Source organism: Corylus avellana, chromosome 4 (genome assembly GCF_965113065.1).
Source record: "Corylus avellana chromosome 4, dhCorAvel1.hap1.2, whole genome shotgun sequence".
Taxonomy (NCBI): Eukaryota; Viridiplantae; Streptophyta; class Magnoliopsida; order Fagales; family Betulaceae; genus Corylus; species Corylus avellana.
The window spans coordinates 25,685,688-25,705,288 of NC_142493.1; the positions used below are offsets into that span (position 1 = coordinate 25,685,688).

General features: G+C 35.2%; 2 protein-coding genes and 1 non-coding gene across 6 annotated transcripts; 1 reads left to right on the forward strand and 2 right to left on the reverse strand.

The window, feature by feature from the left end:
* Positions 1 to 887: 887 nt before the first annotated feature.
* On the reverse strand, positions 888 to 969 carry TRNAS-AGA (transfer RNA serine (anticodon AGA)). The gene has a single exon. It is a non-coding gene; the product is annotated as a tRNA-Ser (tRNA).
* A 4,652-nt stretch (positions 970 to 5,621) lies between these two features.
* LOC132177031 (COP1-interacting protein-like protein) lies at positions 5,622 to 16,541 on the forward strand. Of its 2 annotated transcripts, XM_059589234.2 has the most exons (13): positions 5,631 to 6,086; positions 6,484 to 6,663; positions 7,039 to 7,159; positions 7,247 to 7,286; positions 7,691 to 7,743; positions 7,824 to 7,879; positions 8,545 to 8,697; positions 8,782 to 8,993; positions 9,999 to 11,587; positions 11,833 to 12,792; positions 13,448 to 13,856; positions 16,113 to 16,178; positions 16,290 to 16,541. In XM_059589234.2, exons 1-13 carry the CDS (start codon positions 6,028 to 6,030, stop codon positions 16,355 to 16,357), a joined length of 3,966 nt encoding a protein of 1,321 aa, XP_059445217.2. In that variant the 5' UTR covers positions 5,631 to 6,027; the 3' UTR covers positions 16,358 to 16,541. The 2 variants fall into 2 exon arrangements, with proteins under 2 accessions (XP_059445218.2, XP_059445217.2); XM_059589235.2 differs by lacking the exons at positions 16,113 to 16,178; positions 16,290 to 16,541 and having other exon boundaries at positions 5,622 to 6,086; positions 13,458 to 13,647.
* A 283-nt stretch (positions 16,542 to 16,824) lies between these two features.
* Positions 16,825 to 18,435, reverse strand: LOC132179920 (putative protein phosphatase 2C-like protein 44). 3 transcript variants are annotated; one of them, XM_088516048.1, is made up of 6 exons: positions 18,362 to 18,435; positions 17,876 to 18,021; positions 17,705 to 17,837; positions 17,289 to 17,547; positions 17,059 to 17,183; positions 16,825 to 16,974 (listed from the first exon to the last, which is right to left on the reverse strand). In XM_088516048.1, exons 1-6 carry the CDS (start codon positions 18,392 to 18,394, stop codon positions 16,837 to 16,839), a joined length of 834 nt encoding a protein of 277 aa, XP_088372174.1. In that variant the 5' UTR covers positions 18,395 to 18,435; the 3' UTR covers positions 16,825 to 16,836. The 3 variants fall into 3 exon arrangements, with proteins under 3 accessions (XP_088372174.1, XP_088372175.1, XP_088372173.1); XM_088516049.1 differs by having other exon boundaries at positions 17,289 to 17,541; positions 17,705 to 17,834; positions 17,870 to 18,021; XM_088516047.1 differs by having other exon boundaries at positions 17,705 to 17,834; positions 17,870 to 18,021.
* Between the last annotated feature and the right edge of the window lie 1,166 nt (positions 18,436 to 19,601).

Sequence of the window (19,601 nt, forward strand, 5' to 3'; positions counted from 1 at the left end):
CCAAATAGAGATGGATAGAAGGATAACATTTCTCAAAATGTTCAAACAAAGCCACCCGCATCAAAAGCATGAAAAGTCACCAAAAGAGATCATTTATATCAAGCTGTCATTAAGCTTGTTTGGGCAAAAACAAAAATAAATGTAAGTCAATGTCTTAAACATGAAATTATATATGAAGGGTAATTAAAAGCAAGGTTGCTCATGCATACACCCTAATTCTGTAGTTGAGCTCCTTCAAAAAAAAAAAAAAAATTCTGTAGTTGAGCTGTCAAGATAGTGTATATGGGTGACCAAATTAATTACTCCTCTACCAAAAGTACCAACTCAACCCAACTACTGCCTGATTAAATATTGTCATTCTCTGTCCCTTTCTTTATTTTGCTATTTTATGAAAAAAAAAAAAAATACTACATACTATACTCTATTACACTCCATCTCACAGTGTCCATCAACCATTAAATTAACTATTATTATGTACAAAAGAACTGTAACATCAGTCCAATAAAATAAAATTAAGAAGAACGTGTAATATTTAACATTAGTCCTCTATGCAAGATTCATCTCTTTGAGAAGAAGTGGGTTCTTCGTCATTGTCATTTTCGCTTGAGTGATGACAATGGGTTTTTTTTTTTTTTTTTTGGTTATTTATTTACAATGAATAACATTAATTATTTGATCATCTTTGGATGCTCAAGGTTTACCTAATCATGCTTTGAGCCGGACAACAATGTTGTAGGACAATTTTTTCGAGGTAATTGTAGGACAACTTTGATAGAATTGCTTTGGAACTTTATGGATACCATTAGTTATAAAAATAAATTATAGGAATTTTCTTATTAAGGACCAGAAGTTTAGAAAGGAAAAAAAAGAAAGAAAAGGTAAACAAACGTGAGCAGCAGGATTCGAACCTGCGCGGGCAGAGCCCACATGATTTCTAGTCATGCCCGATAACCACTCCGGCATGCTCACCAGATGACTATTTACCTTCTTAAGTTCTGTTTTCATAGATTAGCGAGCCACATTATTGACATTTGATGAAAGCTGATTATGCTTTTTAAGTTTAGGAATTGTAGCATGCTATAAAAAATAAGTTTATGGGTGATTAGTGCCATGCATGTGTTGCTATTGGAGTGTGCTTTTTGGCCCAAAGCTTTAAGAATTAAAAACGAAAAACAATTTGTTTTTGCTTTGACCACCATGAGTTACCATTTACTGATCGAACTCATGCTTCACTCAATTCTAGTGTGAAGAACGACTTGAAGAAAGCATTAATTCTCTTCACAGCAGGCCCACTTGCTTTCTTTTTTCTTCACAATTCGTTAGTTTTCTTTTCTAATTCAACTGACTCATATACATTAAATGGTATGATTATTATATAAAATATTTGTAGCATGCTGCATGCATCTCTCAAGTGTGTGTTAGAAAAATTATGGGATAAAAGAGGTAATAATATGTAGGCAAAATAGAATTTGGATTTCAATGCTCTATTGCAACGATGATATATATCTTTACACTAGTGTATTTTGTCTACTTTCTAAGTGCTAAGGAATTTGACAAATTAGACGTTATTAAGATACAATGAAGCTCAAATGTTATTATACGAGAATACTTTATAGAGTAATAAGAAAACAATCTTATGAAGAAAAGAATACAAAAAAATATATATGTCGAAGAATAGAAAAAAGCTATGAGATTATGTGTCTTTGCATAGACTAAATGATCATATTTTTATCGATTTTGGACACGTTTAACGATCCAAATTCATTTGATCCAATGGTCACAAATAGTTAACGTTCAGATTTTGTTTAAAAAAGTAAAAAATGAAAGAGATATAGTATATATATAATTAGCGTACGTAATTAACTACAAGAAAAATAAATATTCACGGTGTTTGCATGGCACGTGACAAGTACTGTAACATCACGAACCTATATCCTCATTCACAAGACACGTAACGAATAACGATAACAAAAGTCCAAAAAAAAAAAAAAAAAAAAAAAGAAAAGAAAAAGAAAAAGAAAAAGAAAAAGAAAAAGGTGTGTTATTTATTTATTTATTTTTACTTTTAACCACAAAAAGAATATGAAGGAAATGACAAAAATGGAGGTGTACGTGGCTTAATATTGGTGTAGGGAATAGAAACTGGCCCATGTCTTGAGGTTGGAGAACACAGTCGACCTGTTGCATCTTATTATATAAATACATAAAATTGTAAACCTCTCTCTCTGCTGATAATACTGTGTAATTGATTAGATTAGCATATGGTGGGTTCCATTCAAAGACGTTACAAAGAGGAGAGGAATCAATATATATATATATATATATATATATATATACATATATGATACTTTTGGAGGCTAGGCCACTGCTAATGATGCTCGTCGAGATTTTTAAAATATATGAGGTCCACTAATTAATTAGTCTCCATCCATTAGTGGGTCTTGGGTGGCAAAATATTTCTTCTCTTCTGATCGAGTGGGTAAAAGTCAAGAAATTCATCCTTGTTTTATTGTTGAAACTATTCTCATTGGGTGACGATTGCCATCGTAGGGTACACTATCTTGATATTTTACTTTAAAGTGTGCATCCAACATTTTTTTTTTTCTTTCAAGCAAGCAGCTTAGGTTCAAGATGACATTCCTTATGAATGTTGAAATAATATTTTTGTTAACTAAAAAATGCATGTTATAAGTAAGAATCACTATTTGCTATTATACATAAAATATGTTTAATAAATTGTAAATTATTATATTGTGGAAGAAAATGGTCCGATCGATGGGTATGTTCAATTTCTTTGAAAGATACAAGATAATAAGAGGTGGAGTAACTTCATTCCATCAAATACACAAAATTGAAGGCAGAAGAGTGAAAGCTATTATATGCGGATAAAAAGAACAAGTTCATAGTGTTAAATTATCAGTTATCCAAAAAAAAAATTATCAGTTATCTCAAAAGCTTAATAAGCTGATAGGAAAAGGTAAATTTAATTACTTAATTATTACTTTAACACTCCCCTCATGTGTGAGCTCAAACTCATTTTTAATAGATGAGGCTCAACACGTAAAATATTTAATTTAAATAAAGGGAGAATTGACGAAGTCAATGTTCGATCTCAAGACCTTTGGCTCTGATAGCATGTTAAATTACTAGTTATCCCAAAAGTTTAAGCTGATAAGAAGATGTAAATTTAAAACAAGGCAAAAGATCATCTGCAAAATAGAAAGAAAAAAAATAAAAAATAAAAAAATTATCCCCGGAAAGAGGCCCGTCGGAGAGCTTTCAATGATTAAGTCAGTATTTTACTTTAAAAAAAAAACACCCAAATAAAGAGAATAGAGAAGATAGAATATGTGTAAATGGGCATGTGTGCCCCTCTTAATATGAAAGACTCTTTGCTCATCACATTTGTTAATTAGATGAGCCGCTTCCAACTTAGTATTCGAAAACATTTTTAATTGGTTTCTCATTCTTTCTTCCATTCGGATCAATAATAAAAAATATTCCCATTATAACCCTTTTCCATTTGATTGGAAAAATAAAATGGTGTTATTTTTTTTATTGGATCTGGTTTTTTCTTGTTGATTACTTGGTTATTTTTCATATAAAGGTTGCGTGAATGTGTCTTATTGTAATTATTTATATTCATTCCAAGCTATATATATATATATATATATATATATATATATAGGCAATGGTGCATATTATTATAAACAATAATTATAGTGCCAGCTTTTATACTGTTGAAGGCTTTGAAGAGAGACATTGATGCCCATATGAAGTTTGGTTGTAATGGTAGCAAGCTCCAGTTTTTCAATTATTATTTCTATTTGATTATTATCTGTTCCCTTGGCCTTGTGGTTGTTGAGAAATATAAACAAACTAATTTCTTTTTTCATTTTTATATTTTCAATGTGCATTTTTTTTCAGCTAATTGATAATTATTTGAAAATTGGAGCTGGTATTGCCGTATTGGATAAAACGGTCTATATTTTGTTTGTGAAAGGAAAAGAAACGAGGCAAAAGCTATTTGACTAATTTGCAAGCGCAAATTCGTTGACGGGGACCACGGGCCACCTATTCTCTTGACGTCTACTCGAAGGGAATCCCAGACGTCCCAGTGGAGCACAGAAAGGGACGTTACAAGGGCATGCCGGTCATTTTTGATTGTACCGTTGTACACTAAACGCATAATAACATAAATTAAGGACAAAGAGGGAAGGACGAGAAATCTTCGTTACTTTGACCATCGTCTATATCTCAGCGGAGAGCATTTATTTATTTTTTGAAATGACGGAGAGCATTTATTTATTGCAAATAGTGTCGTAAATAAACCAGTTTGACATCTTGTCTGATATTTGTTCGTGCTTGATATTGTATAGACTCGCTTGTAAGGAATGAAGCTAGGAAATTTTATGGGAGGAGGTTAATCAATATTTTTTTTTTTTTTTTTTTTAGTTCTTTAGAATTTTTTTTATTAAAAAAAATATATTTTTGTTATTTTTTATGAAATAAGGACTATCGTAAGAGGATAAAAAAGAGAGCATTTGAAAGTTAGGAAAAGAACAAGAGACACAGCCAATTTATAATGTGACATATATTCTAGTTTTCTTTTTATTTTTGTCCGTGAGCCTATCACTACCTCAACAAACTCATCTATTGCAAACAAAGGGAAAAGAGTATCCTGTACGTGACAGAAATCAATACAATTAAAAAGACAACTTAACCGATTTTTAAAATACCCATATATATTAAAAGTAAAATGCTAAGTGTTCTTTTGGTGTTCTATCAAACTGTGATGTGATTTTTAAAATCACTAATAGATTAAAAAGTCAATAATAATAATTTCAAATTCAACGGTAAATTTAAAAGCCACATCACAATTAAAAAGACACTAAAAAAATACTAAAAAAATATTTAACATTTTTTATATTAAAATAATTTGTACAACCCACGTTAGGCCGGGTGGGTCATAATTTTTTTTAATTAAGATAATTTTGTAATTTTTTAAATTTTATATAAGCATGAGAATTAATTTACCTATTTAGTATTTACTGTCTAATTTAACCTCAAACATTAACAATGACATTGTAAAATTTTTTAAAATTCAAAATAATATAATTATTATAAATGTGTGATAAAAGTGTTCAGAAAGGTTAAGAAACTTTTTTCTAAAAGGTTTCTAATCCTTTTACGTGGTGAAGTTTCATTACTTTAATTAATTAATTAATTAGTTTATTTCTGAACAAGTTTCATTGTTTTACTAGGGAGTCAATAAGAAACTCCCCACATCATTATCCGACACTACAGTCTACAGTGTTGATATTTTTGACCGTTGGGCAACAGCATTGCCCATGCTGTTTGTCACCTTCACTTTCGATTTCCCAGACTGCCCTTCATCTTTTCCCGTATTAATAATAATATATTAATATTCACTCCATGCAAAAAAAAAAAAAAAAAAAAGTAAATCTATTTGTATCTATCTAGATCCCGGATTAATCTAATGGTTTAGATAAAGACTAATTTCAGGTGTTCAGAATTTATTTATAAATTATTAATACAAAATATAATTAAGTGTATTTATAAAATTTCTGTTGATTTATTTATTTATAATTGATTGAGCAAAAGTTCAGTGTCTCTGGTTGGCATCCTATGACAAAATCTTTACAGATTCTCTTTTCATTTTTTATTTTTTTTTGAAGAAAATGTTTTTCTCACTCCCTCTCTCTCTCTGAAACACAGACTGAGTCTCTTCCAATCTGTGTTTGGTGGCCATTGAATGATTGAAAGCTCATCTTTGGGAGCTATGGTTTTCCTCGTTTGGAGTTGTCTGAAACTTTTTCTTTGAGTTGTAAAGGAGGAAAAAACAACCTTATTTCGAAGCAAAAACCTTATATTCATCAACCTGCTTTTCACGTTTTTCACTTCTCTTTTTTTCTGCTACTCTGATCCAACTTTTTCAGCTATTTGATCTTTCTCCGAGAGCAGCAACTGCCTACAGTTTCAGCTTCTCTTTTTGTCCCCTCAGAAATGAAGTCTTCTACTCGGCTCGACTCGGCTGTGTTTCAGCTCACGCCCACTCGAACCAGGTAATCTTCTTTTTGCTTGGTCTGCTTTTCTTTTTTCGTTGTTTTTGATGAATAGCAAGGTAATCTTTTTGAATCAATGACTTATACAGCTTTTCTGGGTTCCCTTCGGTTTGTTTCGAAGCAAGATTTGGATCTGAATCTGTGTGTTTAACATATTTGGATGTTCATATCTTATGGCAATTCTCTGTGCTTTGCAATTTTGTTTTATATATAAATTAGTTTTTGAGTTTTTTTTATGGATTGTATACAGCTTCCAACTGTTTATAAATTGGTTATTAGTTTCGCTGAGACTCTGATTAGTAATTTTGGTAGAGCCGTAGAGGAACTATATATGTGCAAGTGTCTTTGGAAACTTTGGCAATTCTGCTGCAGGAACCTAATTTTGGATTTTTGTTAGGTGTGAATTGGTTATATCTGCAAATGGGAAGGAAGAAAAAATAGCTTCGGGTTTGCTGACTCCATTTCTTGCCCACCTGAAATCTGCACAAGAGCAGATGGCCAAGGGGGGTTATTCAATTGTTCTAGAGCCGGAGTCTGGCGGTGATGCGACATGGTTCACAAAGGACACAATAGAAAGGTGTGTACTGTTAAGTTTGTGCGTAATTTGAATTTTGCTCAAGTGTGCTCTGTTCAGCAGTTGGAACTCATAGGTAGAACTAACACGAGTGGTGCACAATATGTGCATTTGAATTTCATTCTGGAAGTAAATTCTTTATTGTTTTTAAAAAGCAAAAATATATTTTTTTTCTTTTCTCTCGCAAAAAATTTGAGGTGTTCCATATAGCCATCCAAACCATGTCTCATTAGTTACACATGTAATCATAATGCTTTGTGCCTTGTGACTGTTGAGGTTACTATTCACATAGAGCTTGTACAGAACAATTGGTGCTAGCTCAATACATTTTTTCCCCATAAAATTGCATGTTAGAGTAAAATGTTATGATTTCTACAGGTTTGTTCGTTTCGTAAGCACTCCAGAGGTCTTGGAAAGGGTCTACACTACAGAATCAGAGATCTTACAAATTGAGGAGGCAATTGCGATTCAAGGCAACAATGACATGGGGCTGAGTACCGTAAGTAAATTCTATCAGCTCTCTATTATTTTAGTGTCATATTGTCAAAGAAAGGTCAATGTCAGTTGTTTTCTTTCTGTGTGGCAGGTAGAAGATTATCAAGCTAAACCTGTAGAAAGCACTGAAGGTACTGTGGCAAAGGGGAAATGGGTGTATGTTGCACAAATGTTTGTGTTGTGAGATGTTTTAATCTTTTTTTTTTTTTTTTTTGGCTTCATGATATGCTTTCTTTCTTCTCGTTGGCTTTTTTTTTTTTGGGTGGGGGGTGGGGGGTTGTGGAGGGGGATGCTGGGGAATTAGTGGGGGATAGGGGGAGGCTGCTTTTTCTTTTCCAGTCTACTCCTCTCTCTCTCTCTCTCTCCATTTGTACTATTGTCATATTTCAAGGTTTTGTTTTGTGAAGTGTCATTGAGGATTTGTCTCTGTGGGTTTATTCATTTTTTTTATTTAGTATTCTAGTAATAAATTCTACATCATTTGCAATCTTTAACAACTTCTGTATTGGTTTTTAACATCCTGCGGTTTGGACAGGCAGCAGGCTGGTGCTTGATACTAATGAGGAGACAGCAATTGTCCTTTACAAAGTGAGCCTGCACTAAGCACCCCTGACTTATAATTAACATTAGGCCAATTTCTTAATTTTGTTTCTTTTGGTATCTGGCAGCCTGGAGCAAATCCACCTGAAGCAAATGGATCCACCACTCAGGAGGGAAATTCAAAGTATAATCTAATTCTTGCATATTTTTCCTATGACCTCTTAGACCCTACTTATCAATCTTGCTATGATAAATAAAACTATTATAGAAACTAAACTGCTATTTTAGGCTTTTGTATGAACGATCATATATGATATCCATAGATCACTTTGAACTTCAACATTCTTTCGTGAGATTTTACATCCTTTAGTTTCTTGCAAGTCTCTGCATGTGGAAAGTGAATCAGGAATGTCATAAACATGTCTAAGTGCAATAATGCGTACTATTAGAAGCTGAACAAAAAGTCAAATTACGTCATTTACTTTTTCTTCTTCTGTAACATTGATACTCCATTTCTTTGAATTTATATAATTTGTTTTCAGTACCTTCTCCTAAGTAAGATTTTTTGAAAAATCTGCATTAGTGTGCATGGAATTCTATCTATTCCATTCCCATATCAATTCAATATTGGTAAAATGTTTGTTTTTCGAGAGGAACCTCTTTTAGTCAGGAATAATGTTGAATGACTTAAAAAAAAAAAAAAGAAGAAGAAGAAAAAGAAGAAGTTATGGGTGGCAACTTTTCATGTCTTGTCTAACTATCAATTGCAATCATCTTAATATATGTTTTGTTTGTCCTCCTGATAACATTTTCACGAGCATTAATTTCATGTATTTTGGTTTGTACTAGAGTTCAACTTTTGAAAGTCCTGGAGACACGCAAAACTGTGCTGCAGAAAGAACAAGGCATGGCCTTTGCACGTGCTGTAGCTGCTGGCTTTGACGTTGATCACATGTCACCATTGATGTTATTTGCCGAATGCTTTGGAGCCTCGCGTTTAATGTAAGCATCTTGCTTGTAATTCGCCAAAATATTCATATATTGGGCTCTTTTTCCCTGATGATGTTAAAATTTTCAACATAACAGGGATGCATGTAAAAAATTTATGGAGTTATGGAAAAGAAAGCATGAAACTGGGCAGTGGCTTGAAATTGAAGCAGCTGAAGCAATGTCTAGCAGATCGGACTTCTCTGCCATGAATGCATCAGGCATTATGCTTGCAAATGTGGCCAACAAGCAGAAAGAACATGAGGTGGCCTTAGAAAATAGTGCGAACACAAGTAGTGGCGCAAGTGCAGGTACGGGCTCTTAGCATTAGAGGTGTCCTGCATATACGTAACCACCTTATTATCTTTAGTATTATGATGGAGCGCCTTGTTCTTTTGTTTTCTGAACTGTTTGACTAAAGCACTAACTTTCATTTCTGGAAATAGAGATGTTTCGGTGGTATGTTATCATATGGATGTATGTACTGACATGATGACGTTCAGATTGCACCAACTAAAGGGTTCATTCGGTATTTGTTTCCATAGACAATGACTTAAAGGTGTAATGATACTTCATTGTTTGGAAGAAAGAAGAGAGCGAGAATAATACTTAATGCGACATGTAAAGAGTAGAAGAATGGAACTAAAACTTTGTCCTTCGTATCACTTATTAAATTAAACAGTGAACCATAAAGTTGGCTAACTTATGGGGCTTATAGCTCTGCATGTTTCTAAGAGCACTCTCAGCAATATCTTATTTTATCTTTTCCAATACCATTGGAATATTATTTCTTTACAAAATGTAATTTTCCTACGTACCCTCACATTTTTTACAAAATCTCAACTGTCCCCAATGAAAGGTAAAGAGGAGAGAGAAGAGATAAATATTTTGTGTTAAAATAATGGATAGGGAAGCTATAGGGTATTTGCCGCATGTGGTTTTTTGGAAAATTTTGAGAAATTTTCCTATATTTAGGGAAACTGTTGAGAGTGCTATAAAAGGTTCATGGGAAAAATATATATTCTCTAGCAGCTTCAAAAAATTTCAAAAAACTTAAAAAAAAAAAAAACGGAAAATAAGAAAAAAAAGAAAGAAAGAAGAAAAGAACCAAGACTGACACTGGTATTGGCGTCAAAATCAATATGAGGTGTTGACATAGTACTTCAAGACAAATGAACTATGCTACAAAAGTTAGTGCCTGAAATGTGACCGAGTGATTTCATGGCTTTCATTCAGTGTTATTCCTCTATTATATCCCATGTGTATTGTCTGTATTGCCTTTTTTTATTTGAGAAATTTTGTATTCATTTGCCCAGATGACAAGCCTCCCACAGATCACAAAGCACCATTAGGCAATCAAGAATATTTTCAAGGACAATTTCCACATCATATGTTCCCTCCCTGGCCTGTTCATTCTCCTCCAGGTGCACCTCCAGTCTATCAAGCATATCCCATGCAAGGCATGCCTTACTATCAGAACTATCCCGGAAACGGCCAATTTTTTCAGCCACCATATCCATCAGTGTTGGACCCTAGACTTAGTGCTGATCCAAGAATGGGGAGAAGGCATTCTATGGATAGTCGGGAGAGCACTACTGAATTGGAAAATTGGGAGATGGATGCTTCAAAAACAAGATCGCAAGATGAACTGGAGTTGGAGAAAGAAGCTTCACAAAATCGAGAATCATGGAAGAAGGCTAGCCGATCAGGTAAAAAGCAATCAGGGATGGTTGTCATTCGGAACATTAATTACATAACATCAAAGAGGCAGAACTCTTCTGGTAGTGAATCACAATCAGCTTCCGATTCTGAAACTGATGAGGAAGGTGGAGATTTACATATGGACTCTCAGAGATCTTTCAAGAGAAAAGGGAGTCGTACAAAATCCATGGATAAATTGAATTCAAACGACAAGGAAGAAATGGCACATGGGAAGGACGCAGATGGTGGACACTGGCAGGCATTCCAAAACTTTTTACTGAGAGATGCTGATGAGGACAAACGTGGAGTTGACCATGGCATGTTTGCGATGGAAAAGGAGGTTCAACTGAAAAGGCGGCAAAAACCTGTAGGTGATGATCCTTTGGTTTTTAGTGGGCCAGGTAAGGGTGAAATGCAAGAAGTTGCTATGGATGATATGCATACAATTAGTGGAAACGTGACCTATATGCGCAAGGCATCAAATGATGAATTGTTGATTTCTAGAAGAGATGGTCAATCTGGTGATGGTAGAAGCTCTAAGGACATACTGCCTACAGAAATAGATGGAAGACGAGGTGGCTATAGGAGAACTGGAAATGATGATTTTATGACACATAGGCAAGAAAGCCAGTCAGGTTATACAAATTCTTCCTTAGATCCACTTGTAAATGGATTTGATCGCGTAACCAATAACAAGGATAAGAGACCATCACATGATATGGATGATGACTCATACATCGTTGCATTAAGGGCAAATTCACTGGACGAAGTTGGGAACAATGACAGAAATGCTATTGACATGGATTCTGAATTCCCATCTGCATCTCAGATGGCAGAGAACTCGTCTAATAAAGTTGGGAGCCAATTCAATTATGAGCTAGATGAATTGAGTTTGATGCCCAGTCGTGGAACAGAAAAGGAGTCAAATGGTTATGACCCTGCTTTAGATTATGAAATGCAAATTCATGCTGGAGATGGTGCTTCACTCGATAAGAAAAATATGGAGGTAGAGATCAAGCAAGGTTCAAAAAAGTCAGACAAGGACCGGAAATCGAGACTTACACCAGATAATTCAGATAAGAAGACTGGGGGGCCAATAAGGAAAGGGAAGCCTTCGAAGTTGAGTCCTTTGGACGAAGCACGAGCACGCGCTGAGAGGCTAAGAACCTTTAAAGCTGATCTTCAGAAAATTAAGAAAGAGAAGGTATTTTGGTTACCATTTACTTTTGGGGATTGTTGGGGGAAAAAAGGTTGCCGGGGGGCATCAAAAAGTAAAACACTTAGTGGCCACTGATCTAGGCTACAACACATCCATTCATTTTTTCTTACACCTTTTACATCACATAAGTTATATTTTCTATTGGGACGTGTCTATTCCTTTCTTTTTCCGGCTTTGCTCATTTGGGTTGTTGAACAGATAGTTATATTTTCAACTTTTTTCATTTTCAGGAAGATGAACAAGTAAAACGACTGGAAGCTTTAAAGATAGAGAGGCAAAAGAGAATTGCTGCTAGAGGGAGTTCAGTTCCAGCTAAGTCACCATTTCCGTCACATCAAACCAAGAAACAATTGCCAGCAAAACTTTCCCCAAGCACTCACAAAGGATCAAAGTTTAGTGATTTGGAGCCAGGATCATCTTCACCGCTGAAAAGGTTCTCCATCAGAACTCCTGTTGGATTAAGTGATTCTGAAGCAGCCTCTAAACCCAGCAGATTGAGTACTGGTAGTCACTCTGCTGGAAATAGGTTAAGCCGCTCAGTGCCATCATTGCCTGAACCAAAGAAAGAGAACAGTGGTGTTACAGCTGATACTAAGGCATCAATGGCTCGGATTAGAAGATTATCAGAGCCTAAAATGAGTAGCAGCCATCACGTCTCTTCAATGAAGTCACGAAGTGCTGAACCAGTATCAAAGACAAAGATATCTGGTGGACCTGAGACCAAGAAAATATCGGCTATTATGAACCATGATAGAAGCAAGGCTGCAACCCTTCCAGAACTGAAGATTAAGACATCCAAAGGACCTGATGGTGCCCGTAGCAAATCAGCAGCTAAAGAGGTGACACAAAAGGTTAATAAAAATAAGTCTTCTACAACTCTTCAAGGTGCTGGACTGAAGAACGGTGAAAATATTTCACATCATAGTGATGGGGATGACAACCCAGTAATTGAAAAGACTGTTCTGATGCTAGAATGCGAGAAGCCCTCCATTCCCATTGTACATGCATTGGAAGAAAATGCGGATGCACAAAAGGGACAATATGGTAACATTGAGATAGGGAAGAAAGTTGATATTGTGTCAGATTATGCTGCTATACGTGCCCCAGTTTCACCACTTAAGATGGATACAAATGATTATGGGGAACCCTCTGAACACCAATCACAAGAGCGACCCGCCTCATATGAGCAGGTATGGTTGGTCAGAACTGAAGGGGCATTGATCTTTGATTAACTATTTTTTTCTTTTCTTTAGGACTGTGATGAATATAACATACACCTAACGTTCTATAACAAGTAGGATTGATTTATGTACTCTTGAATGCTGCAATCCTTGCTAGAATAATGTGCTACAATGAGTGAGATGCACAAGCTTACTTCTGGTTCATCATATCTTGATCTTATTACCATGCTTTCTGTCAATAAAAACATTCAAAGTAATATCGTAACATAGTAATTGCAATTTGCTGATGATAAATGGATTTAATATGTATGCATGTATATTATTAAGACAAATGGATATATTATTACTAGTACCAGCATAGCTCTGCGAAACTTTTTGTTCTATGGCTAAACTCAAATAAGCACATTGTCTTACAGTTGATTATATTCTCTAGTCGTAATAATAGCAACCTTGGCACCAAAAAATGCTGCTTTGATATATTTTTGAATTTGTATTTTTATCTCTCTTTCTTTTGCCTCAACCAGAGAATAAAATTCAGAAATATCTTTGAATTGGAAAACATATTTTTAGCTATATCATTCTTTTGGCAAAGAAGAGAATCTCTCTTGATAGTCTGAATTTTCTTTTTAATTCCTTTCATTTATTTAAAAACTTCTGAGGTTAGGTCAAAACAGTTAATGCGGACAAAGAACCTCCAAAGGTTTCTAATATCGGTATCGCTGAAAAACCATATCAAGCCCCCTATGCTCGGGTTTCTTCTTTGAAAGATCCATGTACTGGGAATTCAGAGTATGGCAAAGTAGCACCAAGCAGCTCAGAGATTGTGACAACAGGCACACAGACTGTTAAGGCACTTGTATCTGATTCTAGAAACTTGACTCTAGAAAAGATTCCAGAATCACTGGAGAAGCATCAAGGAAAGGACTCTTCAAAAGGGATTAGACGGCTATTGAAGTTTGGGAGAAAGAGTCATAGCTCAGCTACAGGTGATCGTAATATTGAATCAGATAATGCCAGCGTCAATAGTTCTGAGGCAGATGATTCTGGGGCAAACCATGTTTCTACAAGTGAAGGTAACATGCATGTACTCTTCCCTCCCCTGCACTCTGATGAACAATTTCAAAATGTGCAACTGACATGCATTTGAACTCTACTGGCTATGGCTAACAAATCACAGTAACACTTAACTTTCAAACAGTGAACAATTTTCTCAGAATCCAAAACAAGTGATTCTATTATGAAAAGGATTACACAAATTGACTGGTGATTCTCAGACCGTATTGGTAATTTGGTCCTAAATGGGTTCTTGAGCATGGTCTTCTTTAGGGTTTTTGTCTAGACAAATATAAATATTATGTTACTTGGATGCTCTGTATGAATTTTAAATTGTAGTCTTCGCTCCACTGCACCACAATGTAGGATTGCCTATTTTTATTTTTTCAACAAAAATTCAGTTTTGTGTAAAACGTTCTTCTATGCTGACTGTTGATTCGATAAAATTTTGCTTCCCTTGTGCGCATGTATGAAAGGGATTGTGCTTATCTTTTTCACTTGATTATAAGGCAGTCTATTCTTCCTTTTTCCCCCTTTAGGTAACTCAACTTCTTTTACTCATGCCATTTGAATGATTGAGGCCATGTATGTGTAACGCCCCTTATAATATAACCTAGTAAAAGCCATTGCTGAGTGCTACTACTACACCTGGATATTAAATACGTAGCGGAAATTGCTATAATTTTTTTGAAACTATGATGCCAACATAAATAATCACCAGAACTCTGTGCATAAACATCATTGCATTCATTCATACTATAGACATCAGCTGTTCAATAATTACTTCTTACATATTATTGCATCATTTGATACATTAGTCATAATATAATGCATGATGTCTATCAAGCTATATCAAAACTATACAATCAAAGGCCTTATGGAGATCATATCTATCGCCTACTTTGGCTGCTCATCCTGTCTTAGTCCTAAAACAATAATTTTATAGTTGGAAGGTGAGTTCACAATCAATAAGTAAAGAACTATCCAAATTAGTAATTGAAGTGAACCCTCATTAAAACATGAAAATGTTCTTGAAACAACAATGCTTTCTCTTTGCATAAAAATTCAACGTGCTATACGGAAAACAACACTTCTTAAAACTCTTAAAACTCTATACTAATGCTATGTATCAAACAAACTACATCTCTTTTAAATTCTTTAACATACTATGAGCAAAATAGATACTTTCTCTTTGAAACTCTTTACTATACTAGGCATGAATCAAACTCTCTCTCTTTGAAATTCTTTAATATGCTATGAATAAATAACTACTTTCTCTTTGAAACGCAGTAACTATGTACTGTTCTATGCATAAAATACTTTCTCTGTAAAATTTTGTAACTTTGTACTATGTGATGCATAAAATACACTCTGTAAAACACTATAACTATCCCCCTTGGCCTTTGTTCGTACTGTTACCCCCATATGATGTAGTGTTGACGCGTCCCTTAGGACCTCTATCATAACTCCCTAAGGCCTCAGGATGTGTGCACTGTGTCGGGAATACTTTCTTGCTTGATCATGACTTTTCATATCCCTTCTTTGCCATGGGTAGCTCACTCAAGAAAGAAAACTATGCGATAGCCCACACTTTTGTGTATCCGTCTTTCAGTGTGGTTGCGTCATGATATCCTTTAGTCTTTTCTCTTTACTATCACACAGTACCGTTGCTATAAACTCTCTGCGACCCACACGTTCGTGTCTCTGTTCTTCAGTGTGGTTAAACTCTTACTATTTCTTTTCAATAAACCTTCATACTATATATAGTATGTGCCTATCTTTTTCTTTGTACTAAAACAAATTTCATGTACTCTTCTTTTTCTCTTTCTCAAAATCATGACAAATTAGCTGTGGGTAAAACCTGCCATAAAAACCAATTTCATAACTTTTGGGCTCATCTCACTTTGCTAGAATACATAACTATCATGCCGATAAAAATAACCCTTCAACGAATAACTCATAAAGTAACATTTCTTTGCATAAATCATAATATCACATCTTACATACATAAAAGCGATCTTAGAAACCAATCACGTTCCAGTAAAAAAAAAATAGCATTTTAACCTTTTGAAGTGTGTTTACTTATTCTGTTTTGCTGAATTCCCATGTTAACTTTTCCTCGCAACGTTTGATTCCAATCTGCAAATTATTTCATAATTAGTCAAGGTTTCTCGTTAAACCCTAATCTCTGTTTCACACTAATTAGCTGTGTTTTACTGCCCAAGCTGACTGTCATTTTTGACTGCTAACCGTCATTTTTCCATTGTCATCATCAGTTAACACATTGAAGAATTTGATCTCTCAAGACGAAACTCCCACTGCTGGCACTACTTCGCAAAAGAGTAAGTGCTCAATATGCATGCAACTTACCAAACCTCATTCATTCTTTCTTTCTATCTATCTTTTTTCCTGCTGTCTGGGTTTGAGATTAAGAATTTTATGTCTGCTTACAGGTTCTCGGTCTTTCTCCTTGTTATCACCCTTCCGTAGCAAGACTAGTGAAAAGAAACTGACATCGTGACATTGTGGATGATATATATGAAGGTGAGAATGCAGCTTGTGTCTTTTGCACTATTTTGGTTGTGAATTTTTATAGATATCATTGTTTTAATGTGAAAAGGCATAATTATTAGTCACCTTGCTGTCAAACTGGCCCTTGTACATCATATTCATATTTCAATGTTTGAATGGTGAATTATTCAGTAGCTCCCTGCGTGAACCGACTAAATCAAACATTAGCTATTAACTTGGTACAATTTTGTTTGATTAATGCTTAGTCTATATGTATCACATGGATGGACAGCACCATCTCTGAATCTGGTATGTGGACTGTGCAGCAGTTGGCACCACAACATGTACATAATGATTTCTTCCTAGTCTTTTCACTGCCACTACATATTGGCCTAGTCTGTCATCAAGCAATATGCAGTAAAACTATTGAGTGTAAAAAAAAGGAAAAAAAAAAAAAATTCTGTTGCAATTTATAAATATGAAAAGGTGTTAGTTAAAGCGAATGATTAAGCAAGAAATTCTGCTTTTGCTCCTCCTATTCAAAGCCTCGTTTGCCAAATACTCAGCCGCTATTCGAGGATCATCTATGTCTCGGATGAGAAGAACAGCCTCTTGGTCATTCATAACCTGCATAAACAAGACAAAAATACGTGGGAAATATGGCAGGAGGAGGACGAAGTGTAAAGAAATGTATAATAAACGCATCTTTACCTCCCATATGCCAGTGCTAGCTAAGATGACAAATTCAGTAGGCGAATCAATTATTTCAGCACCAACAAGAATCTCCAGGCCTTTGGACTGCTTATTGCATGCTATTTTGCCCAAATATTTGCGTACTTTGATGCACAGAAACAGAAACAATTATCAGATATTCTGTTTTCGCTTCAAATACTCTTTTATCCCAGTAAATTAATTTAGAGTATGAAAGTGTTCTTCCATACCTGAAACGAGTCTGCGAGACCAATATCTTTTGGCTGATTTTTGGCCCCTGCTGCCTATCTCATGAGCCATAGCAGCTCTGCAGACAACAGCTCTATAGTTTCCCATGGAAGCCATCACAAGATCTCCCGTGTTGATGACCAACACAGATACTGAACCCGCTCGCCATGGCTCATCTGCTTTCTGTGCGTCTCTGATCTTTGCTCTTGCACCATGGTATGCCTTTCTCATTGCCTCTTTGCTCTTTCTCCTTATCTGTGACTGCAAATCACAAATATAACATTCTAAAGCTAAAGAGGGGAAATAAATATTCTAGCCACTCGCGAATCAAACCACATTTTGAATTTGTATTGATAATGGTTGCCATTTCTTTTTCATGATAGTAAGCTTAAAAGGATAGCAATATATAAAATGTTACCTCTTTGGGGTTCCTGTCAAGTAAATGGGATCGCACGTACTTGGTAACTTCATCTCCAACTTGACCCTCGGAAACACCGAAAAACCACAACTGAAGCTCTTCAATTTTCTGTGTGTGTACCACAACTGAAGCTCTTCAATTTTCTGTGTGTGTACCACAACTGAGTCAGGCTCAGGTTCAGCTGAACCTCTTACAAATGGTTGATCCTCCAAGACATGATACCCATGTAATAATGCAAGCCATGGAGGCATTGGAATCTTCTGCCATCTTTTCTTGCTCCCTCCATCTCCTATCGGAAAGCGGTTTAGCCTGATTCCCTATACAACCCAGTAAATGAGTTACATGTAAAGACCAACCCAGAAAAGAAAATCTTTTGAACTTTAAACATTCTTGAATCAAAAACATCAAGAAAAATCAGTCTTTGTTGCTCGTATGTATATCCATTGCATGTTCTGATGTTAACATTTTCCTTCTCCATATTTCTTTCATTTGGCATGTGAATGTTTCTAACTAACATAAAGAAGAATCAACCAGAACTTCAAAACCCATGAGCTTAAATTATCCGATTGACCAAGAACTCCAAGATAAAAGGCTATTCGTTCTTAAAATAAGAGAGGAAAAAAAAAAAAAAAACTGGAAAATAACCGGCAGGCTTACCTTGAGCTTGAGATGAAGATCCTTCAGTCTCATGTTTATCCCTGAAATGTGATTAGAGACGCTCCTTGATGAATATACGGCAGTTCAAGAAGATAATCACGAGAGAAGGGTAATCTTTTCAAAATGGAAAAGAAATGAGAGATGGAGTCACAGAAACTTTCTGGGCAAATTGAAGCTTTAGCTTTTCTTGCTTGCTGATATGATGAAGCTGGACCAGTTTGAAGTGAAATCTGAACTCCAAAAAGCTGTTTCAGACTTTTTTCTAGACGTCCTATTTTTGGGTTAACGCGTTGAAAGATAAAATATGAAGGGATTTTCTTTATTTATGCATTAGAAAGAAAAGTGAACATGTAACGGTCATTTTTTCTGGTTTCTGTTAAGGCAGGTAAAGCTAGTCCACCTGTAACTCTTTTTAACTGTTAACATGGAAGATAACGGAAAACTTGCATTCCTCTGTACCTGCCATTGGAGCACATTTTAAGTGCTACTCTACCACCTTACTCCTCCAGCTATGACGGTTACAAGACATTTTTATTTCTCGCTTATTTCGTGAGCGTGAGCGTTATTATTGGTTTCTTTGAGACCCTGATTCTAATTTGTGTCTAGTAGACTCATGTACAATTATTATACAACTAGATGATGTGTAGTAAAAATCAGCCGAGCTTTGACATGATAGAAGCTTGATAAATTAAAATGTTGAGTATACATGTGTAAGCGTAAAAAGATCGAGTCCTATATTGAAAAAGTGTAACAAGTTTTTGAGTGATTAATATAGCATAGTTGAGTTCAAATTTATATGCTTAAGCTTTTGGGTTAATTGGTGCCTTAACATGCTATATTATGAGCTCACTAAAACAAAAACTCTCCAAGGTATCAATCTCTTTAACAAGTGATATCAGAGCTGATGATGGTGGAGCGGCGCAAGCACGGACAAAAAGTCTTTGGAGTTATTGGAGTGAGAGGCAAAGGTTCATGACATAGGGGGCTTGTACAAGTGTTTATGAAGTAGGAACAATTGCTCAAAGTATGAGTATAAACGAGGGTCGCTGAAGTAAGGGGCAAAGGTTGTGATCTTGGACGACAGTATAGAGTAAGGGATGGTTCATGACACGGACACAAATGAGAGTTGATGAAGTAGGAACAAAGACGACTCTCTCAAAGGTATCAATCTTCTTTAACAGAAAATACAGTACATCGTCTGTCTCTACATATTACAAAAGAGTAAACCTCAAAAGACAAC